The sequence below is a fragment of the Uloborus diversus genome, chromosome 3 (genome assembly GCF_026930045.1).
Source record: "Uloborus diversus isolate 005 chromosome 3, Udiv.v.3.1, whole genome shotgun sequence".
Classification (NCBI taxonomy): Eukaryota; Metazoa; Arthropoda; class Arachnida; order Araneae; family Uloboridae; genus Uloborus; species Uloborus diversus.
Genome location: NC_072733.1, coordinates 50,074,973 through 50,101,427, shown reverse-complemented (window position 1 = coordinate 50,101,427; position 26,455 = coordinate 50,074,973). Strand labels below are relative to the sequence as shown.

Below are 26,455 nucleotides of genomic sequence, written 5' to 3'. Positions count from 1 at the left end.
TGAAGTGAAGGCGATATGTTTAAAAGCCAATGACTGTAACAAAAAACTATTTCGTCTTGATGAGAATGATGTATCCTATGTAAATTTTTCACAAATAAGAGCAATTCTTCCATTACCAAAATTAAAAATGAAGGAAGATTGCATTTTCTATGAATTTGCAATGGCTCTTGATATATTTGAGAAATAATGTAAAAGCCATTTGTGTAAAAAAAGGCAGAATTCAATGCATCTATTTTAATTTATTAAATTGTCCCTTATTTTGATTATTCATGTCAAGTCTGCTACTTAATGTCAAATCCGTTACTTTATGCCCAATCTGTTACCTTCAAGTTTTTAATAGTTTTATTGCCACATTTATAATTTTTTTCAGGATTTTTAAATTTATTTTGTAGATTGGATACTTGTTCAATATTTCTATAAAATTTGGTTATTTGCAAACACTTTTTCTATCTTTGATAGAAAGTAAAGTGCATAAATTGTTAAAAGTTCTCAAAAATTCTTAAGGTAAGTTGTTTTTATTCCAATTTAAACAATCACTAAGTCTTAAAAGATTGTTTTCCTAGTTAAAGGGACACAAAACCTAAATAATTGAACTGAATTCGATAACTTTTTGGTTATTGGTGTACCTGACGTGAATTGAATATGTCTGGTAACGGACTTGACAAATTGACCTGTAATTTTGAGAAAAACAGTTTATAAAAATTCTACCAAAAGCTAAAGTGCTTAATTAATTATATTTACAGACACATCTAACATTATACTTAAAACCCATTTCACTTTTAATGTGAAATTTTAAAGTAGTTACTTTTTTTTATGCCTTTCCGAATTGTATGCATTTATTGAAAATGACCCAGTTCTGAATACTTCAGCTTTGAAGGGGGAGGGGGACCCCGAACCCCATCCTCTGCCTCTATGTTCATTAAAGATTGTCTAAAGTAAAGTTGCGCTTTTAAGACTCCTTTTAAAACATGTCAAAAAATGCAGGAACAGTTGCCCATCGGTGTTTCAAACCAGCTTGAAATTTACCTCCAATTCTTTCCAGAATTTGCATGCTCATTGAAATCTTCAAAATCCCTGACAGTTCCCTTTTTATCTGGTATGTGAACACCCTTTGATGTGGCGTAAACATTTCATCCCGTTAGCAATCACTCCCAATCAGTGATTCAGATTAACTCTAAGACAATTTAAGAGCGCACATAAATTTCATTTATGCGAGTTTGCAAAGAAAAAAAAAACGCAAATGAGAAAAAAAACGAAAGGATGATCGAAAATAGCAAGTGAAAAATAGAAACAAAAGGCAATCAATTCGAAAAATTAGCGAGAATAGCGAGCAACTCCGGCGCGAGTCTAAGAGTCACTCCTCCAAAAGCTCGTTGAAAACAAAACAAGCCCATGGTAGAAAATTGGTAGAATGTTGATGTAAATTCGTGGTTATGGAAAGGTCTAGTTATATTAAAGCATATCTTTCAAACACTCATTTTTTTAAAAAAAGTAAAAACTGAAGGACAGTCATCGAATTTCTTTCCGTCCCGACCTCCGTCTCGGAAATTTTGTCCAAGACGGAAATCCGTCCTGAGACGGAAGGTCTTGCACCCATGAAAGAGAGAGAGCAGATTTTTGTGTGTTTATATGTTCGAGGTAATCACCGGAACCACAGCACCTATTTGAAAAATTTCTTCACTATGTGAAAGGTGCATTCTTACTGAGTGACATAGGCTATAAACTATGCATATACAGATGGGGGACAAAATAATATGAACACCTGTGAAATAAGGAAAAATCTTTATTAATAGGCGGTTGGACCACCTTTTGATTGAAGAACAGATTGAATGCGACGGGGGATACATGCATAAAGGTCATGAACAACATTTAAAGTAATATTAAACCATTCCTCCTGCAGAATGGTCTCTAATTCCGAAAGTCCGGATGGAGCTGGAAATCGGGAACGAAGTTTGGACTCTAAATATCCCCATAAATGTTCAATAATATTTAAGTCCGGAGACTGAGGGGGCCAGGCGAGATGTTCAACTTCACTGTCATGCTCTTCGAACCATTCTTGGACACATCTGGCAGTGTGTATGGGGGCGTTGTCGTCTTGAAAGAGCGGTCGCTCTCCAGGGAACACAGTCTGGACAAACCGATGGACATGATCCTCTAGAATGCTCAGATAGTGATTAGATTTGACACGCCCATGCAGAATAACAAGTGGACCAAGACCACGCCAAGATATCCCACCCCATACCATAGTTGAGCCACCCCCATGCTTCACAGTCGGCAAGAGGCATTCAGGATTAAAGGCTTCTGAGGACGTTCGCCAGACATAAACGCGCCCGGTAGTCTGAAATAGGGTAAATGATGATTCATCTGACCATATTACCTGTTGCCACATCTGTGGGGACCAAACTTTGTGGTCTCTGCACCATTGGCGTCGCTTGAAAGCATAAGTTGCTGTCACCAAGGGTTTTCGAATTGCCAGTCTGCCATAAATGTTCGCAGCATGAAGTTCCCTTTTGACAGTTTTTGTTGAAATGGGGTCCTGGAGATGGCTGTTCATTTCAGATGTTATTTCGGATAAGGATTGCTTGCGCTTTCGAGCTACTATACGCTTCAAAGCTCTTCTATCCCTATCAGCAAGCTTTGACTTTCGGCCACTGTGGTGCTTTGAAGACGTCGTCTTACCTTCTGTCGTGTATGTTGTCATAACCTCTGACACCGTACCTCTTGCACACCCCAAAAGCTTTGCTGTTTCCGTAACCGATGCTCCACTTAAACGCGCCCCAGCAATCATTCCTCTTTGGAACTCTGTAAGGTCTGACATCTCAACTTATTACAGAAATTTAGAACCAAGCACGCAACATTTGTGACTACTGTTGAGACACTGACAGGTTCCTCTTCACGCTCACCAGGTGGCAGACTTCTATTGCAGGTGGCGTGGCTGTACTATAGATGTGAAATACGGCATACTTTTTCATAGGTGTTCATATTATTTTGTCCCCCATCTGTATATGTCTTTATACTACTTTTTAAAACTTGTAAGTTCTCTTCGCTACCAGTTTATGTTTCCTACTGTTTTGTTCTTATATACGTAAAAAAGACTCGATTGCTCTGCATCCGCAATGACAAAATGGTTAAAGGTTACCCTTAGCTTTGCTCTCTCTCTCTCTTCAAAATAAAATAAACACAAGTGACAAAATGCGTTACATTATTTTTGGCAACAGATTTGTTTCTATTACCATCGAAAAAAGTCGAATAAAGTAAGTATTTCTTTAAAAGTCAGGAATATCAGGACAAAATGCTAAAACTCATCACAAATTAGGGGAAAAAATTTATCTGGAATATCAGAACCAACTACAAAGTCTAACTATGTATTAGCTCCATCCCTCTTAATAAGAAATGTAACCCAAAAAAAAAAGATGAATTCAACCCAATGAAATCCCTGGGGGAGGGGGGGACACCGGGATGGGGCTTGTAAACAGAACCTATGGATTCTTTTAGCCCTGATTCATTTTGAAAATCTTTGCTATCACAAAAACTTTTACAGAACTAGTATTTTTTAGTTCATCCTTTCTCAATCGGGTATTCGCGAAAATAATACTGTAATGGCGGGAAATTAACACGTTTGTTTGAGATGAAGTCTCAAGTTCAAGCAGCTTCTGTTCATTTATTCATTTGTCTCTTGTACATTCGAAAATTCGATTGAACTTGATGGAAACATTATATGGAGCATATGGGGGAGTGTGAAACATCTTTACTTAATTTTCTATGTTTAGTTTATATACCATTTGAGTGCGACGAAGAGCTATTGCGCTTCTCTTGTGCTTCGCAGAAAATGAGAGTGACACAGTAAGAGTGTTGCTAAAGTGAAGTACGGGAGACCGGGGCAGATATTCGATAGGGGCACGTATTCCAACGCACCATAGTTTAAGTATTTCTCGATAGGTAGCGACGCTTATCGGACAGTGTGAAACTGCAGCACTGCTCATGCCTTCCACGTGATCCGCAGTTCATCACCTGGCTTTGTCTTGATGAGACAACAACTTTTGTGGTTTTTCTTCTGGTGAGTAACTTTGCAAGAATTTACTTTTCATTAAAAAAACAGGTATGATACTGTTTTTGTTTCATTGTCAGGACCTAACATTAAACTATATTTCATTACGGTTCTGATGGCTTGATTGCTTTGGCAAAATAGTTTTTATTTTCATAGTTAAATATTACAAAAAAAATTTAATATAGCGTTGGGACACGTATTCCAATTCAATACGGGGCACATTTTCTAATTGGAAAATGTGGCCCGGGCTCTCCATGAATGTTTTTTTTTAACCGTTTAACTTTATATTTTTAGCCAATACAGTTTATAATTACTGTATAAAACCACAATTATAAATATTTAAAATTAAATTTTGGATAACTACTTAAATGATCTGATTTTTTTTTTAATAGTATCAAGTCATATCTGAAACTGAAGTTCATTCTCCAATGTGATGTATCAGATGGACTGAAAATGATGCGCCATTATCGTAAGAAGTCAGACCGAGGGAACTAACTACACACAAGCGCAAATAAATGTAGCGCTTGCAGCAAAAAAAAAATGGATGAAGTGTTAGGCAAGCTTCTATAGACTTTAATGTTCAGTTGGCTCCAACTGAAGTACCTCAAAGTCAAAGTGCCTCAGGCCGAAGTTCCACAAGCAGAAGTGCCTCAAACCGAAATACCACAAGCTGAGGTGCCTCAAGCTGATGGCCTTCAAGTTGGAATGCCACAAGCCGAAGTACCTCAAGTCGAAGTTTCTACAACCCAAATGCCTCAAGTTGATTTACCGTCAGCACGAGTTGCTGCAGTTGAAATGGCCTCAACTGAAGGCTTGTCCCCACCTGTTTGGCTACAGACAGATCGGCTACAGACAGATCGGCTCCAGACGAAGTAAACAATGTATGCCCAAATACTAACACTTCTGACAATCGTCCAGCCAGTTCCTTTTCAATTATTTTCAATGAACCATGTCAACCACAATTAGGGCTACCAGAAGGTGTTCCTTCTACATCTAAGGACATCCAAGGTGAGCCTAACCCACAACCATCTCGCTCGCCGATAGCTGGTTCTTTGCCTCAACAGTATTTTCCATCCCTCGAAGAAATCAGACCATTTGAAAAAGTTGCCCCGAGGATAGGCACAGGCAAGGGGAGGAAAAAACGAAAATCCGCCATTCTAACGGATACTCCTATCAAAAATGCTCTTTAAAGAGAGCAAGAAACAAAAAGTGCAACACAGTCATTTTTAAAAATGGAAAAGGAAAGCAAACTGAAGTCTCAGTTGATGAAAAAAGGGACAAGAAGACATTTCGCCGGCTTAAGAAAAATAAAACTAAATATGCCAATGTATCAAGTGAGGAAGAAGATGAAGATTGTATTTGCCTATATTGCTTTGACATCTTTTCTAACTCAAAGCCAAAAGAAAAGTGGATCCAGTGTATTTGTTGTAAGTAGTGATGTAAAATACCCGGGTATTTATTTTTAGGGGTAAATACCCAGGGTAAATACCCAAAATGGGTAAATACCCGGGTATTTATTTCAAAAATTTATATTCATCTAAAATACTTTTCTGTATGTATTCCATTATGTATATATACAACCAACCATATACAAAACAATAAATTTTTGCCCAAAAATTGTATTTTGAACACATATTTAAAGAATTATTGTGTGAAACAGCTTAGCAATCTAATATGATATTCACATTAAATGTGTTGGATATGCCTAATCAATGTTGATAGAAAAATTTCAGATATAAAAAGCCATTCTACAAAAAGAAAAAAGCTTAACTGGTTACAAAAAAAAGCAAACATCATTTTTTTAAGGTCCTAGTCTTTTATAACCCAGTAATATGTCCCTGCATGACATCAAAATGTAACGAAATGTCGCTCAATTTATTATTACAATTTATTTACCTATATCTTATGCAGAAATTTCCTCCAAGCTTAGTTCAATTGTTCAGGTGTATTCTGTATCACACACACATATATATATACAAACACACATAATATACATAAACATTTAAAATTTTTAATCTTTTATTTTAGGGTTTATGTTTAAAAAAGATAATAGTCACCTTTTAATACTACCTAAATTTTTTTTGCAAAATGCGCAATTACTAGGGGATTTACCCTGCCTTCGGATAAATACCCAAAAAAATATTTACCTTCCCACCCTACAGGGAAGCAAATGCAAATGAGCAAGGCAACAGAAAAGAAAATTTTGCTTTTTTTTTTTGTTTATTAATGTGAAAACTGTTTCTATATTTTCCATGATATCACTTAAATATCAATAAAATAAATAACACCATAGTTTCTTAATAACTTCTCAGTTTATTCTTCCAAGCATCCCTCATGCTTCCTTTTTTTTTCATTTCGGATATGACTAACCTAGATTGTGATTTTGAAATCCTGAAGTTCATAATGAATTACTTATACTTCTCCAATTAAGACATTGAAAAGAAAGGTTCTTTGGTTCACGATATGTTTCTTTCATGATTTCATCAAGTCTTCCAATAAAAAATATTATAAACTGTGTAATACATATGTATATATCAGTTTTACCAATTATTTCATATTTAGATTTAAAAAAAAAAATTCTCATTCGCTTTTTTGCATTTTTTATTAAATACCCAGTTTTTGGGTATTTACCCAGGCCTTGGGTAAATACCCGGGTAAATACCCAAAAAATATTTACCTACCCGCTGGGTATTTACCCGATCCACATCACTAGTTGTAAGAAATGGGCTCACGTAGCATGCGTCAAAAAAGAAGACTCTGTTTTTCGTTTGCATTAAGGGCCACAAAGATATGGAAGATGACTCTGACTAACTTTGATTATTGTTATAATACATTTTAATGTAATAAATTATTAAGAATGTACCCATTGTGCTTACCAATGAATTAGAATATAAATTTTACGTTACTCCATGTTTATTTTACCTTTATTATAGACCATTTAAACTAATTGGAAAACTTGCCCCGACGCAATTTTAAATGTTAGAAAACGTACCCCATGTACGGGGTTGGTTTTCCAATGTGACTTGGTAACAAATATATATTTAATTCTTTGCAGTTTTTTTAATTTTTTATGTTTTAGTAATGTTAATACTTAGCTTAAGGTACAAGAATTCAAAGTGTAATCAAAACTTAACAAAATGTTTAAATAAAAATTAAACAAAAAATAAAACAAAAAAAAGTTGGAAAACCTGCCCCGGTCTCCCCTACATTGCAAAAAAATTTACAGAATTAAAAAATGAAAATTTGTGCTCTATTTAAACGAGCTGATGTGTGAATCACATGACTTCCTTTTACGCTAATTTAATAATAATAGTCCCTTGGACTTGGAGTAAGCAAAGAAAAACTTTTGTTGTTAACCAAAGCAAAAAAAAAAAAAAAAACGTTTCATTCCAAATATTGGTAATTTTAATGTGATTCAGTGATGAACTCTCTAAATATCACAAATAGTGGTCAATATTTAGAAAAGTATTATATATACTTCTTTTATTTGTAATACAATAGAAGTAATATATTACAAATTTCAAAAAAAAAAAATGCCAAATTTATCGCCAAGTTGGCGATCCAAAAGCTTAGCGATATAGCGCCAAATGTTTGCCAAATTATAACACAGATCACGAAGAGGTTTTTTTGGGGGGGAAAAGGTAGGAAATAAGGAATCAAAAATTGAAAAAGTAGGAAAAAAAATCACTTAAAAAAGTAGGAAAAAATAAGAAGAGATGGGACTACACACAAGTCAAGAGGAAACAAATGTAGAGTATATTTTACTTCTAATGTAAAATAAACTAACAGTACTTTTGAAGTATTCAAGGGATTTAATGAAAAGCCGAGTTGCAAAAACAAAACGAAAGAAACAAGATGATAATCATCAATATGAAAAATAAACTGGTGCGAACAAATATATATGAAAATAAAATCCAAACAAAGAAACACTTTTCAACAATACAGTATTAAAATTAATTTTTAAGTGTGAAAGAATAAAATGCAATATAGCGATCGCAAAAAAAAAAAAAAAATAATAATAATAATAATAATAAAATAAAAATAATAATAATAACAATAATAATAAAACTCATATTTTGGAGCAATAAAACCATTTTTGTTGGGGGGAGAATCAGAATAACGGGCCAGTTTTAATTTGAATCAAGCAATAAAAACGAATATTTTTTTATTGGTTTGATGATTTTTTTACCTCTTTCTTGTTCCGAAATTTGTCACTGAAAAAAAAATATATGCATGGTAAACATAACATTTTTATCAAAGCCAAAGATCAGTTACGAATCTTTCTCTGTGCATAAAAGCGAAGACACGTAGTTTCGTTCGATCCTCATCATACAAGAAAAATATTCATTCGAAATTGATCGCAAAATTGAGAGTGAGGGGGGAGCACCTGATATCAAATGCCAGCATATATCTCTTCCACCCCCCTCCTTTGATCAGGCACCCTGAATAGAATAACTTACAGTAGATACGCCGCATCGGTATAATTGCCGCACCCCGAAAAGAGTAAGAGTCTGTAAAAAAATTTTATATCTTCCGAAATGCCGCATTGCCATAAATGCAGCTCATAAAAATTATGATATTGATGATATATCAGAGTAGAAAATACCCATTAAAAAGAAAAAAAAATACAGTACATATTTGCTTGTGGTTCTATCCCCCAACTTTTAAAAATGTAAATAAATAAAAATGGAATCTCGCATTTAAATGGATTTCCGGTTTTTCTCCAAAAATCGGGAATGTTTTGCCCATCTAGGTTTTGCCGGGGTTTTTTTTTTTTTTTTGCAAATACACTCTTTGCAAGGAAAGAAAATGAAATTTTATAAATTTTATAATCATGCTTACGATTTAGAATGAACAATAATCATATTTATGCATGAAAAAGTTTGTTTCCGCGATTATTTTTGAAGTGAACCGTTTTTGCGAATTTCGGTTATTTGAGCCTTTTATTTTGTACTAACATCAATAAAATATGGTACAGTGTACAGGTTTTTCATTTTTTGCTTACTTACATTCCTTTTATGGTTTTTCATTGCCTTTCTGTTTAAATAGAGCTCCATTTCACTTGTAATCAACTATACAAAAAATTGGCAAATAGGAAATTCGGCTTTTCCCGCACTTTTTGAACAGTCGGCCGTTTACTTTAATTAAAGCTTCTAATTGACGGGTAAATAATTGCATCAGAATGTGCCAGTATCTATTTCTTTATTGTTTCGTTAAAACAGTAGGACTGAAGTCGGGGTGATAAAAAGAATAGTCGATCATAAACGCCGCAACGGCAAAAAAGTCACTTACAAAAATTTAACTTTTAAACACGGATTTCCTTCAGGAAATTACTCTAGTCAGTCAATGAGAAGCTCAGGATCCGCTTGTTTCTTTTGCTTTTCAAAATTGAAACATGGAGAAAATTATCGGTACGGCATTGTAAAAATAAGAATCAATGCACAATTAGAAGCGCTATACTAAAGAAAGGAAAAGTAGGGGGAAAAAAAGAAAATAAGGAGAGAGCTCTAAAAAGTAAGAAAAAGTAGGATAAATAGGAACTCTTTGGGGTCTGTATAACAGCACTTCAGTTTGCATTGAAATTAACAATAATTTCTTCCCACCCCCTCTCCCAAAAGGTGTAAAAGACCCCCTTTGGAACTTCCGAATGCAACCAAAAACGGAGGTGCACAACTAGACCCCACTAAGAGACTACATACCAATTTTCAATTTTCTAGAACATACCGTTCTTGAGTTATGCGACATGCATAAGCACATACATACGTACGCATATCGACCGATCCCAAGCGGTAATTCTGTAATCCACGCTATGGCTTGGTTTCTTCCATGCTCGATAGATGGCGCCACTACTTTTTCATGATTTTTTTTGCTTTCTTTTCAAAATTGTCTAGTGTCTTTTGAAGTTTTAACCATGGATAGCTTACCATCCGGCTTTACTTATTCAAATATTAATATTACAAACGATCAAAACGAAAATTTAACTTACAGAGGCCGATTTAAATTATTGGATTTTAAGAAAAAATGTGAAAATTCATGTGCCTAAAGGTTTAACGTTGTAATTAATAATTTAATCAACGGTCTAATTGATACAACTATATCAATTCGATAACATTATATGCAGTATTCGGGGGGGGGGGAGTACATATATATAGTGTGAAATGTAAGTCAGAACAGCTCTTTTACAAAAGTACTCCAATAGGCTTTCTAATTTATTTATTTATTCATTTTTTGCAAAACACACACACATATATATATATATATATATATATATATATATATATATGCCAATGTTTTTTTTTTGGTGGTGGGGGTGTGATCGCTTCCTTTTGGGGGGGGGGGAAGACCCATTCACCCTTAGTTTTATTTACCCATGTTTTGTAGCATTTTTTTAAATTAATTTTCTGTTTAGTTTGTTCTTTAACTTTTGTTGTTTTTTCCACCAGTACTTACATGTTCTTTACTAAATTGCTATGTTGGGCCTTTTTTTGGTTAAAGATTTTTTAGATTGTATTTGTGTTTCAATAAAAATTGAATTAATTTCTTTTTTGAATGGCTTATTCAGATTTAACTTAAATATGCTTGTTAATTTTATACACAGAACTGGTTACATCAACCGATTCCGATCCGCCAATATCAACTAATTCTGATCCGCCGGTCGAAATGCGATCCGAAAACTGCTGGAAACGACAGTCCGCTTTGGAAAATTATAGGCAATTTTTTACTTTAACTTTTTGATCGCAAGAAAAAAAGTCTTTGTTCAGTAGAAATATTTTTCTAAACAATCGGGACCGAACCCCATTCGAATAATTAGAACTATTTAGAGAATAGTTCTAATTATCCGAAATTAGAACTATACCGAATTATTTTTTTTAAATAGAATGTTCTATTTAAAAAAAATAATTGAGTGTATGTGATGTTACTTAGTTGTAAAATATTTTATTGAAAATAAAATAATAAAGTAAAATTGCAAAATTAAGGAATAATTATTTGAAAATGGGATTGTTACTACACCAAAAAAATTATAATTTAAAAATGAATAAATAGAAAAATGAAATAAAAATGAATCATAAAAAAATTGTAAATAAATTTTGAGAACTTATAAAAATTTTCACCGAAATTCAAAAAATCCCCCCTGGAATCTGAAGTAATGGGGGACATTCCCCTTCTAGAAATTGAACCCTATTTCAAACCCTGTTATATATACATTTAATTGAAAGTAACTTGCCTTTGTATTGTGATTGTCAATTTAGCATTGCATCCTGTATGCTTTGAAGGACCATCCCCAGAAACTATTCTGTCTGTCATGCACACAGCGATAGCTGATTTTGTATTTATTAAATCTCCCTGATTTCGGATATGTTGTTGCAACACGCCAAGTACTTTTTGTATCTTCACTGTGTTGCTGTAACCAGTTCTATGTATAAAATTAACAAGCATATTTAAGTTAAATCTGTATAAGCCAATCAAAAGAGAAGTTAATTCAATTTTTATTAAAACACAAATACAATCTAAAAAATCTTTAACCAAAAAAGGCCCAACATAGAAATTAAGTAAAGAACATGTAAGTACTGGTGGAAAAAACAACAAAACTTAAAGAACAAACTAAACAGAAAATTAATTTTAAAAAATGCTACAAAACATGGGTAAATAAAACTAAGGGTGAATGTGTCCCCCATCCCCAAAAAGGAAGCGATCACCCCCCCCCCCCCACCACCAAAAAAAAATCATTGGCATATATATATATGTGTGTGTCTTTGTGTTTTTCAAAAAAAAAAAAAAAATAAATAAATAAATAAATAAAAAACTAGAAAGCCTATTGGAGTACTTTTGTAAAAGAGCTGTTCTGACTTACATTTCACACTATATACATGTACTACCCCCCCCCCCCCGAATACTGCATATAATGTTATCTAATTGATATAGTTGTATCAATTAGACCGTTGATTAAATTATTAATTACAACGTTAAACCTTTAGGCACATGAATTTTCACATTTTTTTTTAAATTCCAATAATTTGAATCGGCTGTTCTGTCCCTTTAATAACATCTTTTTTTTTTTCGGGATTATCCGCAATTAAATTAAGAAAAAAAATTTAAAACTTACATTTGCAGCATTTTCATCAGTGATTTCTTTTACTCTGTAAGTTAAATTTTCGTTTTGATCGTTTGTAATATTAATATTTGAATAAGTAAAGCCGGATGGTAAGCTATCCATGGTTAAAACTTCAAAAGACACAAGACATTTTTAAAAAGAAAGCAAAAAAAAATCATGAAAAAGTAGTGGTGCCATCTATCGAGCGTGGAAGAAACCAAGCCATAGCGTGGATTACAGAATTACCGCTTGGGAACGGTCAATATGCCATACGCATGGACGTCTCGAGAAATTTCGTTGTAATTAACCCGTTGGTCGTCAAAATGGATATTTCGGGTGTTTGTACGTTCCTAGGCATATATCCACGTGTGGTCAGGTTGAAACGACCCACGAAGCTCTCTCATGGGTTCCATGAGACTTGCCTGTTTTCATTTCACATCTTTCAACTTTGTCACTTAAAAAATCGATAAAACGCTTTCCCAAAGTTAAAAATAAATTTACTTTTACTTTTGTATACTAATCTGAGCTTTATTACCCATCAGGGTTAGCCACTATAGGAATAATTTTATTTGTTGCCTGAAATTGTGCCTTTAAGATTCAACTTCGAAATTTTTCCAAGATCAGTCATAAAGCACCTCTTTCTCACTTTCAAACACTTCAATTTCGAAAAAAATCCGGAAGAAGCTAGTGATCCCCTAATATCACCAAAGATAGTTTAAAAGTGACTTCAATGTTGAAAAACTAATGGAAGGACACCCCAAATTCTCTTTCCTGCATCATTACCGAATATTGCCAAAAATTATGTTTTTTGACGCATATTTCAAATGTTCTACTATTAATATTAGCCACTCTCCCAATATCTATGGCAGCGATTGAAGGCACAGTTTTAACATTTAACGAGTGAGGACCATTTTAAGTCAACATAACATACAGTGACATCAAAGTCTCTGATTTATAAATAACTTTAAAAAATATTTTAATCATATAACTCATACATAAATTCTGAAGTTATTTATCCCTTTTAAAAATACTCAGAATCGCAAATAGGCATAGGCGGCTCGTACGAGGGGTCAAAGGACGCAATTGCCCTCTCACTTTCAACAGTAAAGTGACTTTGTCCCTCCACTTTTCTAAGTTTAAAACTAAGGGTCGAAAGAAAAATGATAGTGATGGTCTATTCACGTGTTTCAAGAAAGAACTGACTTAATAAGTGTTTGTTTTATGCTTTTTTTATGTTATTATTCCATAAAAATTAAAATGGAACTTTGATTTTGGTAGGAGGGAATCTTTTTTGTGGCCATCTGGTCCTGCTTTTTGAATCCGTTTCTTGAATTTATGCAAGGTCAATTCATTAATAATGACGTAAAAATTCAATTGCCCAATTTTTGAAGAAAAAATTTAGATTTAAGGCTGTGGTCATCCCCAAACCTGCCCCCCTCCCGCACATCCCTTAACCCCCCACTTTTTTGAGGCACCAGTCACCTATGCAAATAGGAGTGTTTTAGTGTTTTATAAGCAATAATTACCATGGTCTACAATGAAGTCTATTTAATTATCAATTTAACGACAAATAGTTAATGTGATTCTCTTTGAGATAAGAACATAGGCTCCCCTTCAAACAGAACCTTGGCTACGCCACTGAAAACTATTGACAGAAAACTAAGGGTTCCACGAAAAAAGTGAGCATTTAAAAGGGTTCCACTGATCAAAGAAATTAAGAAACGCTGGTTTAGCACATTCATCGGTAAATAAACGGTTTGAAGTAAACTAAATGTTGGATAAATAAGTACATCATTGATAAGGCACAGTAAAATTTATTAGAAGTGCAAAAAGCACTCAGTTGACCGAAGATCTAAAGTTGATTGCAATTGTAAAATTTTTGATATGTCAATGTCTAGCTTTTCGAGGCACGAATTTAAAAAAAAAGAGAGAAAAATGAAACCAGGCAGTCTTTTTTCAGATCGCTACTAAAGTAAAATACCTGTAATAAACAGAATGGTTCAGGAAAGTGGAGAATTTATAGGGTGAGGTAGTGGAGGTAGTGCCTAAAAACGAATGCGACTTCACTTCTAGAACAAAGAGAGGGAGATACTATTTGTTAGGACTTGTGTGCTAATATGTGCTAATGCAGCATCCTACACAAATCGAACTTTTCTTGCTTTCTTGCACGCAAATTCTGCTATTAATTTTTGTGTATCCAAATTGTCTAAAATTTCATGTTCTATAGACAAAATTGACAAATTACTAAGTCTTTGCTGAAGCATAGTTGATCTTAAACAATTTTTTGAATTTTAACTTTGAGAAAGATTTTTCACCTGATGCAACCGAAAGTGGCAGAGTTAATAAGATTCTTAATGCTATTGCTGTATTGGGAAAAGTTGAAATTAATTCGTTTGTAAAGAGATATTGTAAAAGTCTATGTGGATCATTAGCCTCGTTATCTGGAAAGTAGTTTTAAAGCATTAATCTCATCAAATAAGTCTACGCCGTCAATGTCTGCTTCATTTCTTGAGTCTTCTTTTAGTTTTGAATGTAAATCATTACAATGCTTTAGTAATTCATCTTTTATGTGGCTAAATAATTTGCTACCGAAAAAGGGAAACACATCGTCAAATGCTTGTAGTTCTTAAAATCGACCTCTTAAAGAAATTAATGTCTGATCAAAGATTCTAAAAAAAAAACTACTTTAAAATTGGTTTTAGGATCTAACAGAACTTCGTCGCGTTGTTCATACTCAAATGGTTTGGGTTTTCGTTTACGACGGAGTGATTTTACAGGCGGGAAATCGGCTTCAATGTTGAGTTTGTGAGCTAATTTGGTAGCTTCCTCTAAAACTATACATCAAAATGTTCATCTGTGCGACATTTCTCAAATTTTGCTACTAATTTTTTTAACAAATTTATACACATTTGTGTATTTAAGCACGGGCTTTGCATTTTGCTTAATGAATTAATTTCGTTTAAAACATCAAACCAAATAATAATTGAGCAGATAAATTTATAATTTTGCATGTTTAATGAATAAGCTTTGTGTGTTGTAGTGCTGTCCCAATCCGAAGAATTTTCTGAGATCTCCAGCAGAGCATCAAATATTTTGTCGAAGTGATAACGCAAAGGTTTGATTGCGTCAATTCTACTTGACCATCGCGTTGCACTTGAAGGTTTGAGTTTTATGTCGGGTGAATGTCTGCAAATAATGGACCATCTTTTTGTATATAAAGAGAAAAAAACATAAAGTTCTTGGATCAAGTTAAAGAAATTAATAGTTTCGTGCGAAATCCTTGCTGCATCATTGACTACCAGATTCAAAGAATGAGCTGAACAAGGAACAAAAAAATGCGCGACTATTAATTTCTAAAATTCTCTTTTGCAATTCAATATGTTTTCCCCGCATATTAGAGCCATTATTATATCCTAGACCACGCAAATTTTGAATGTAAAGTTTAACTGTGAAAATAATTTTAAAACAAAATCTAACAGACAATCGCCAGTAGAACTGGTTATCGGACAAAAACCTGTGAAATTTTCGCATATCTCTATTTTTTTGTTTGTATTATTTAAGCAAACATGTCTCAGTATTATTGTTAATTGCTCTGTGTGACTTGCATCTGGTGTGCAGTCTAAAATAATGGAAAAATACTTCGCTTCTCTTACTTTATCCCAAAATATAACTTTTTATTGTCCTGCCGAGTAAATCGATGATTTCATTTTGAATGTCGTCTCCCAAATAATGAGCCATACTCGTTGAATTCGACCAAGTGGCTTCAATCTTAAGAATGTGTTCCCGCATAGTTGAATCAAAAGATGCAATCATTTCTATTGCTTTTAAAAAAATTCCATTATTGTGTTCAAACAATGTTTTCGATGAACCCCGAAGAGCTAAACATCGACGCGATAAAAATTTGACGACTGCAATTATTCTTTCTAGCACATTGTACCAATATTTTTTTTCGGAATCTAATAGCCTCAGTTGCATTTGATTTAGGGTTGTCTTAGTTTTTAACATCTTATTCATTTGTACCAGGATTTTACGTTTTGATTATGGGAAACTCATTTCATGCCTTTTTAAATTTAATGATAAATGCTGCCAATCTGAGAAGCCTTTTGCATCACTAAAACTACTTGAATTGTTGCCGAAAATTTTACAACAGAAACAGTATACTGAATCTTTAAAAATGGAATAAACAAGCCAATCTCTATTGACTTTCTCACCATTTGAAAGATTTCTGTTGTAATAATTGGCAGCAAATTTTCTACCAGCGTCATTGATGGGGAAGTTGTGATTATGTACCTGAACAGGACCACGATTTACCGAAGCACTCGCATTATGAGTATCAATACTTTCAGGCCACGTTCCCGGATCATCACCACATTTTTCACGGACCGTGGATGGACCGCCGATAGATGCCGAACCTCAGGGAAATCCTTTCAGACGCATACATCTATCCAACCCTTCAAGCTTATCCGGGACGTATTTTGTCACGGAAGACATGAAAAAGAATTCTGGAAATTGTGAAACGCATTTTATCTCATCCCCGGCTGGCGTCAGGACTCCAATGAGCTGGGATAATCAGCACATAAGTCTTTACCCCGACCTTCTGGAAGAGCAGATTTTCGGCAAATGTCCTGGAAAGTTGCATTAAATTCGAACCTTATGTATCACATAGGTCCATCATTTCAAAATTTTCCTGGAGGGCTCAAAAGATACATATTTTGTCAACGCATATTGCAGTAAACGGTCAAAATTCGAAATACCAAAAATACGAAGGCACTCCCACGAAGCTTTTATAAATTGCTCAACTATTGCTAAGGAACAGATGCATTTCATGAAATAAATTAATTTCCTCACAGAGCATACAGGGGTGGAATGGGTCCTCAAGAGGACCCCAGCCTTGACTCCCAAAGCACGCAAATTAGAAATAAATAAATCAACAAAGACACACAGGTTCGAGGACTCAAAAAAAAAACGAAGCGCAGAGTTTAAAGGGCGCTAAAAAATTGAGGGAGCAGAGTTTCGAGGGCGCAAAAAAATGCGTAGGTGGTAAGGTTCGAGGGCGCACAGGTAGGAGCGCGCACCGCCCCGCAATGGGTCACACGGAAAAGGAAGCTGGTTTTACTCGTAAAACAAAAATACTCCAGTGGCCAATAAACATTGGCCTCATTTTAATGCTGCAAATTCTTGCTAACAACAACGAGAGTATAATGGAAAAGTACCAAATATTTTCACGTTTTAATTGTTAAGAATATCAGATTTTAATCATAACATAATTGTACACATCACTTTTTTTTTGCAGCAAAAAATTAAATGTAATGTGCTAGCATTTTGAAAACTATTTAAGATTAAGAAAAATACTTTATAAAAATTTAAAAAGAAAACTAAATTTTAATGCACAGTAGAAACTTAGTTTATGACTCCCCTTCTCAACTCTTGGCGCCCCCCCCCCCTCCCCATCTTTGGATTGTCCTGATCATATGTTAAAAATTACCTTGCTTTTGCGGGAAGAAGATATCGGGCTCAGCCATTTAACTTCACACCCCAATCCCGCACCTTTTTGGCTTGATGTCCTAACACTGAACACAGTGACTGAACAAAACACAAGCAGAACAAGTTTTTACTACACTGCCAGTGAATGAACCGTGAGCCCCTCTCCAGCCTCGAGGGTTGCTTTTCGTTTCGTTTTTCCTCTTGTCTTGATATACTTCCAAGAACATCAGGGCTATCTGGTCCTTCGGAAATTGAGTGAACATTGGAAAAGGTCAAAAAAGGTCATGAGACTCCCTGCCGCCTGCTTTTTATTATTGAGCACTGGCCACAGGTGGTACTAAGAGTGAAGTTAAAAGAGTCCTCTTTCTTGCTATTATTAAATTTTCTCCCACTGAATGGTCTTCTATGAGGGGGGGGAGGTCGTTTTGAGCAAACAAAAGTTTTTGGAAAGTCAAAACTGATTTCTTTTTTAACAATCACCATTGCTTATTGTTCTCATTTGACTGTTTTGATGTCCTTTGATTTTATTTTCCCAACGCCACCCTCTGCAGCATCACCGTCGACCGGGTCCTCAAGATGCTGCTCCTATAGCGAAAGTCGTCTCCAGGTTGCATCCATGTCCTACACACACACACGCATACATACACAACTACACACGCACACACACAGACACACATGCCAACACACACATACACATACTCCCGCCCCTCGAACACACACATTCATATACACAATTACCCACACACTTATGCCAGCACACAGACACAAACACACATGCCTACACACACATACCCCTACACACAAACACACATACCCCTCACACACAAGCACACACCCCTACATACACACACTCGTGACTGCGAAAAACATAATTTGAATTCAAGATGTGAAAATTCAAATTGTTATTCCCCCCCCCCCTCGATTTAGCATGTTGAAACTGACTTTGGCGCCCCTCAGGCGTGCGGCGCACACCTTGAACGCCCATTTACGACGGGCCTGTAAGCAACGAACTTAGCGAAGCCTAAAGAATGCAACGCAGTGTGCAGCTTGGAGCTTCTGGATCGACTGTATCGAAGGTCGAAGCAGGAAGACAACATGCCAGCAATGCAAGGGACACTGGGTATAAAGAACTGTTTGCATGCGCAAGTATCAACGAAGGTCCGCCTGTTCTATTGCGTACTAATTACCTTGATGGCGACAGCATGAAATCCATACCATCTTGACAGCGTCAAAATGTATGCAATGCTGATATTGTAAGGTAATATCAATTATTGGTATTTTAAGATGAAAGCAATGTTGCATCTGTTGTTATTGCAATATTGCTTTTTAATCTTTATGCAACCTTTATGCAGTATGAAACACGTCAATATTGACGCCGTCAGTATAATATCAAGATCTGTAAAGGTTGGTGCAAGAAATTTTGCTAGTAGGGACATCCCCAGAATGAGAGCCCCCACAAATGCGATCACCAACCAATTCCTTTCGATCAACCCCTATTCTTTGAAAATGGCCCTGAAGTAAAGTCAGGGCCAAAGGACAGCCATGTCAGCTTAGTCAGGAATTAGGGGCCCACATCGGAATTGCAGTGTATAAGTTTTCTAAATTTTACTGAGGATAAGGGGCCAGAAAATCAACAGACATGGGGCCCCTTGGCTCTCGGCGGCCCAAAGTACACTCAAACCTCAGAGGACATACCTCATAGACATTCATGACATTAAACCTATATCCAGTACCTGATTACCTCCCAAGCCTCTATTAACTTTAGGCCTGGCTCAAGCAACACCAAATTTGACGATCCCTCAAACTTGTATTCATTCAGAGAGTGTTGGGGGCTAAAAAAAAAAAAGGAGTTAAACAACAAATTGCAGCCGGCCTCGGGATGAACCGTACCTTCGGGCAATCGACCGACCGCCCGATTGCCCAGTCTGGCCCTGCCATTTTGCACAACGCGAAATTTGGACTTACCCGAGAAGTCTCGAAATGCATCCCTCGCAGTCGGGATCCGACTGTACCATGAATATGCAAAGTACTTGATACAGTACTAACACCAACCACACACAAAGTCTTTTGATCAGAAAAAATTTTTGAACAAATAAGTCCAACATAAGAGGTGTAAATTGTGCTTGCCCCTTGCACCAGGAACAGACTTTATGGGAGGGGGAGAGAAGTGCTTTGAGAATGAATTCTAGTTAAAACATTGCTTAAAAAACAAAGCACTTAATACAAATAAATACAAATACAAATGTGACAACCAGCAACAGACTCTGGGCTCAGCTAAGCTGGTCCTAGTCAATAAATTAGTCCCCGATGAAGATCAATGGCCCTCTTAAAGCTATCCACCCCCTTGCTCATTACCGCCTCTTCCGGTAAGCTATTCCAAGTGCCCACGACCCTGCTAAAGTAGTAGTTTTTCCTAATTTCCAAGTTATCCTGAGATTTAAATTGTTTAAAACAATGACCCCTTGTCCTGCTTTCCCCGCAAAAATTTAATCCATTTACATCTTTCATTTTGATAAATTTAAATAACTGAATCATGTCCCCTCTGACTCTCCTTTGCTCCAGGCTATACATGTTAAGCCTATTAAGTCTGGTATCATAATCTAAATCTGCGAGTCCCCTTACTAATTTAGTTACCCTTCTTTGAACCCTTTCCAATACAAAAATATTTTTCTTCAGATAAGGCGACCAAAACTGAACAGCTTCTCCAAATGAGGTCTTACTAAACTCATATATAAAGGCAGAAGAACCTTCTTAGATTTGTTTGAAATAGATCTATTGATAAACCCAAGCATTTTGTTGGCTTTGTTACTAGCAATACTGCACTGTTGACTAACTTAAAAAGAGTTTTGGACAGTAGAAGATATACTGTATCTTTAAAATAAAAAAAAAATTAGTTATACAAAGCATATTCCTCAACAATTTGCAAGATTTAATAACTTCTTAAAGTGTGGTACATTGATTGGATTAGCTATATATGTATCCTGAAACTAATTGAACTCTGAAAGAGAATTTGCAGATATTGCCATAAAAAAATCACTATTTAAAGGTAAAGTTTTTTGAGATTTTCACAAGCATTTTACTGGATACCAGAAATTTTCTGAGTATTCAATCTTTAAATTCCAGGAAACCAGATTATAGTAAACAGAGCCTGATCAACGTAAGGTCAGCAGGTAAATGGATCTCGGTACCAATTTTTAGAACACCAAAATTGAGAACTTCTTATTTCCTTTTTTTTCAAAGCTATTGCTTTGAAAATGCACGGAATTTCTTGTGAAAGAAGCACCAAACATTTCTAGGACATGGGCATCATATCGGCATGATTGGGCCCTGTTAGTAAACCTTTGATAAAAATTGCAACAGATACCATTATTGCTCTTCTGCCTCAAGTCAAAGACCACTTCAGACAATGACATCAGTAAGTCTTGATTAATGCAGAAAGTTATTTTAAATGAACAAAATGAAATTAATAAAAAAACATTTTAAATAGCTGAATACATGGATACTATACTAAAAGGAGTGCGTTTTGCAGTGGATCCCTGGGCATTGTAGAATCTATTGCAATGAGATTGCTGACTCATTGGCCAAAAAGGGCACCTCAACACTTCTCAACCATATCATTCTAGTATATCCTTTAGAGCAGTTAAAAGATTAATCAAAAATACTATGACACAGGAGTTCAAAAAGAACCTTGCTCTGAAAATAAGTCAAAAGTCATGGAAAGATAACATTTCATCAGTTACAAAATGGCCCAGACACAGAATGGTGACCGAGTTCAGGCTCGGCACTGTCAAAGTGTCTTCAATTCAAGTCTTTTATGCAGTCTTTGTGATCTGGGATGGATCATGGATGCTGACCATCTCGTCATTTGCCCTGCTTTTTCCCAAACACTCTTGCGGATCGATACTAAGAGGCCAGTGGCTTTCTGGATTCATAGACTTTTGCTACAACAGTTACTTTTTTATTATTTTTATTTTTTTGCATCTTTGTCTACTTGTTTATATCCTTAATGGGCAGTTCTCAAAAGGTGGGAACAAAAAAGTTAACTTTGAGCAATTTCAAAAATTTTCGAATTTGATATCAATTTTGCTTTTATTCTATAGTATGCATACCTAGAACACAATATATGAACATGAAAAGACAGCAGGTATTTGTAAAAATTGTTAATTAGCAAATTAAATTAGCAGTCTGTAGGTATAACAGATTTTGGACATTGTTGTCCTGTAGGTAACGGATTTTGGACATCATCATAATGTAAGTTTCACCATTTTTGACAACTGTTAATCTGATTTTTAACTTTTCCAATGAAAATTTTATTTACTACTTTTTGAATTTTGCAATTTAATGATAAAGAGGATAGTAATGAAGTACTTGAATGGCTATACATACTGCTCTTTACATATAATTAAGTTTTGGAATGATTTTGAAGAAGTTGATGAAAGGTAGAAAAAAGCTTCATGGAAATAATTATACAAACTTGTAGTTTGATTTTTTGGGACAAATAAGGAATAAAAATAGAGACAAATAAATACGACATATATATTTTTAAAGGAAAAATAAACAAAATATGCTTTAAGAAAGAATGTAAAAAGTGACATCAGTTTTAATAATGAATATATTTTCGAATGTCATAAGAATTAAAACGATGTCTAAAAAAAGAAATTCGTATTTCTATTTGGAGATCGTTAAATTATGTTTTCAAAAGAAAGAAGAGGAAAAAAAATTCTAAAATAATAAAAGCGGCGGAGAAAAAAAAATTTGCTAGTGCAGGTGATAAAGTCGCCAAAACTGGTGCAGCTGACGATTAACTACATTTGTCAAACTGTAATCCCCCTCTGGTAACCTTTAGCTTATCGTATACTGTGTTGTCGCCAACGGAGTTCGCTTGGCGATTTTCGGGCAAAATGGCTTTCGTTCGATCATAAACAGCCATGTTTCTACTGTAATTTATGTATTGTTCAATGTGTAACGTATTAATTATGCAAAATACCTATGGATTAAAGAAGATAACATCATAATAATCTTTTTTATTGATGTTAGAAGACAGTGGATTATAAAAAAATTATAAATAAACGGACAAAATTATCGGCGTCAAGATCGTAACGCCATTTGGACATCTCACATGTATGTTTAAGAAAAATTATTTTTCTTCTAAGATACTGCATAAAAGCTTATGAAAACACTTTTAAACAATTAAAAACTGATTCTGAGGATCGATAAATACCTTTAAAACGAAAACATCATATACTTAGTTCTCAAATAATAGCATTGTAAAGATCGTAACTTTTGGACATGCATCAAATTTCAAACTTACTTTTTTCTAAAATCGTTTACAAAGTAAATAATCTGTCTTTACTTTTGTTATTTGTGTAAAATATTAACAAAAAATTATTCAGTGTAAGATTCAGGCCTTTAATTTTTTTTTGAAACGTATGGAAATAATTAAAAAAAATTTTTTTTTAATGGTACATTTGCTCAGTTAACGTTTTGGTATGTCCATAATTGGGCCATTTAGCAAAGAAAATATTTTTTAAGGGCATTTAAAGAGCTTTTTTTCCATAATTTATGTCAATTCTTGTCTCTATACAGCATTATAATTTACCTCAAAAATTTTAGAGTCAATTAAAATGAAAGTTATTTGGTGTTGAAGCTTCAAAGTTGAAGTCTGTGTTTGCTCCCACCTTTTGAGAACGACCCTAATCCAGTTGTTATTTTATATCTATAATTGTCTTAAAATCCTGCCATTAGAAATAAAAAAAATTTAAAAAAGGATACTATAATAACTTTCCAAGTTACTCACAATTTTCTCATGTAATTTTAAGTAAATCAGATGGCACTATCAAGTATGCCTTGTGATTTTCAATGCTTTAAAGTATTCGTCTCTTAATTAAAGTGTTATTTTATTTTGTACATTAAAGATGCAACTTGAACTGATCAAGTATTATTTTAATCATTTAATTGACCCGAGTTCAAAGTATACAGATACCGAGGAATGTAGCATTTGAACCTGATTTGAAGTCCTCAACAGCAGAAAAAATGAACGGAAAATAATTTTTAAAAGAACTTGAAGAATTTGAATAAAAAACTACATAATTAACAAAATTCTAATAATATAACATGCACTCTCTGAAGTGAAGCGAGTACAAAAAGAAAAAGTGACTGCCAGCAAGATTCAGGCACACAGGGATGTCGATTCACCCCAAAGGGGGATGCGGATGACACATTATGAGACCTCACCCCATTATGAGAATCTCCCAAAATCAGACCAAAAATCCTCATGAATTAATTCCCCCTCCCCCTTTTAGGAGCCCTTACTGGCCCAAGTAGACAATCAATTATCAATTGATGTATTAAATTTAGTTTAGTGTTGAATTTGTGCTGGAGTTAAGTGTCAAAAAATCCAACAGAAAAATTTTTTTTAGCATAAATGTTTTTAATTTTTACTTAAGCATTAAAACTTATAAAACAATACTGCACTTCATGTTAAGTGAAATTCCTAGAATAAGATGGTCTGTTAATGTTCAAACTTGATATTCTTAAGTCATGGTGTGGTTTTCCTCAGTTTAAGCTTAAACAGTTACAATTTTTTTAAAAAAATCCTAATTTACTCATGTTTACTGACAAATGAGCTAAGTGATTCGTTCGTTTTAACCAAAAATGAAAAGAAAATAACTAGTGTGATTTTTATTTTCAAACACTCTGGTCCATCCCAAATAATCCCAATGCATAAAATACTATGGAAACATCCCAGCCAGTGGGGGTCAGAAGGGGGCAATTGGCTCCCCCTGTCTTTGAGGAATCAATGTACTTCCATGCATTGAGTATAACGCATTGATGCCCCAGAAAAATTTGAAATGACGAGCCTGTACGTAAAGTAATCAAAACTAGTCTTATTGAAGGTAAAATTAGATTAAAAAAATTATGCTTCAAAACCTATTGGAAAATCAAAAGAAACCTTTATAGCTAAAATCAAAAATGTCAACAGTTATTGTGCATCGAAGAAAAGGAACATACTCTTCATTTCAATCATTAACTCTTATTCAATCCACATTATTAACTATAAATCTGAAAGGAAACATTACGTTAGTAGATTTACAAAGACAAAATATGGAAATAGCATACATACCGCATTGCTTATCAGAACTAACATGTTCATCATCTTTGGTGTTAACTGAGCACTCTGATTTAAACACAATATCAATTAATGTTAACAATGTAACATTATTCTTCACTTGTTCAACGTACCCTCTAACATAATAACTTTCACACTTTTCACAAACAAATGCATCATCATCCAGATTTGAAAGCATGCATTTTTTTGAATATGTGTGACCACATCTAAGTGTCACAGGATCTTTCATAAACTGATCACAAACTGTGCACATCAAATGATCTTTCGTTAACTTAGCATTTTCTCTTAAGTATTCTTTCGCTTTCTGAGTAATACTGTCGATTAAAATATTTATACATTCTGAATCGAAAAAATCCGAACTGTAAGCCCGAATACAAGCACTTAAAGCTTCGTGCACCTTACCATTTTTTGTAAAATATTGAACAATATTCTTCAACGGATCGCCATTTGAAGCACTTTCTTTGATACTACGAGGAACATTTTCAAGATATTTTTTGAACTTATTTCCACCAATTGCTTGCAGATCGGATTCTCCCATATTTCGAACACAGCTACAATCTTTGCATTACATAACATTGAATACACTGACGTCTAGGTTCAGAATAAAATCTCATGAGTTCCGATTCCATTGGATACATCTTGAAATAATGAGTTGACTTAGCACACAAACATATTCGCACACACATTGTATAACACATAACAATACAAGAAATAATCAATGTGTAAGCAAACACGAAAACAACTTTAAGCTCATGTCGTTCTTTCACAACATACAAATTCGATTGACAGAAGTGAGTAGTTTGACTAGGAGCGCCCTCATTGTGTCAGAGCAGGCTTACATAACGCAACGTCACAGCTACGTCACCAGTTCATTTCCCGACGAGAAACATTCATGAAATGGGAATTTTTATCTTAACGTTAACACACTTCCTAATAACTAGCAATGAAAACAAAGTTTTTCAGAGTCATTTTCATTTCATTAGGCGTACGATACATATTTTTTTTACTTCAAGCATGATATAAATCTCACATATAAAAATATGAAAATAGTTTTTTAGGCGAACTTTCTGAAGTATACAGCGGTGCAGCACTGGAAAAAAAGGAGATGAGGCTTTCATATGTTAAGCTAAAAGTTAATAACATCAAAAAGACAGTTGAAAAGTGGTCGAAGCTTGCGTTAAAATTTTAAAAGAATGTCCCTTTGCGTCCTCCTTAGACTAAACCACAGTAGAATAGTTATATTATGCGGTATAGACAACGCATCTATAAAGTAACCAGACATAATTTAACTTCTCAAGACTTCGTTTTTGTTAAATGTTATGGAATTCTGGGGGGAAAGCAAGAAATCATGAATAACACCAGAGTAAGGGGGCCTCCGTGGCCGAATGGTCGTTCGTGGCTCAGTCCCCGGTGTTGAAGGCGTAATTTCCTCTTTGTATTTTTAACCTTTCTTGCGTTGTCTTATCTGTAAGTAAGTATTTGGAAAATTTGTCGTAAATATTAAAGGGGTCAGAGGCAAGGCACGCAGTCTTTTTCTAATATAGCAGGCACGAAAGCCTCCGATTGAACTTGAACTTCGACTAAGAGTCGGAGAGGAGGGACGGATAAGCGACTCTCCTCCGGAAAATTTTCTACCAGTGGCATGCCTCCTATATGGCATGGGATCTGGTTCTAGTGCCCCAGGCGAATTTTTGCGATGGCG

At 34.6% G+C, this 26,455-nt stretch overlaps 1 protein-coding gene across 1 annotated transcript in view; it reads right to left on the bottom strand.

The window, feature by feature from the left end:
* Positions 1 to 25,552, bottom strand: part of LOC129218137 (LON peptidase N-terminal domain and RING finger protein 3-like) — a 105,843-nt gene extending 80,291 nt beyond the window's left edge. The window contains exon 1 of the mRNA XM_054852349.1: positions 24,748 to 25,552. Within this exon, the coding sequence (XP_054708324.1) occupies positions 24,748 to 25,291 (544 nt within the window). The 5' untranslated portion in view covers positions 25,292 to 25,552. The remainder of the gene's footprint in view (positions 1 to 24,747) is intronic.
* Between the last annotated feature and the right edge of the window lie 903 nt (positions 25,553 to 26,455).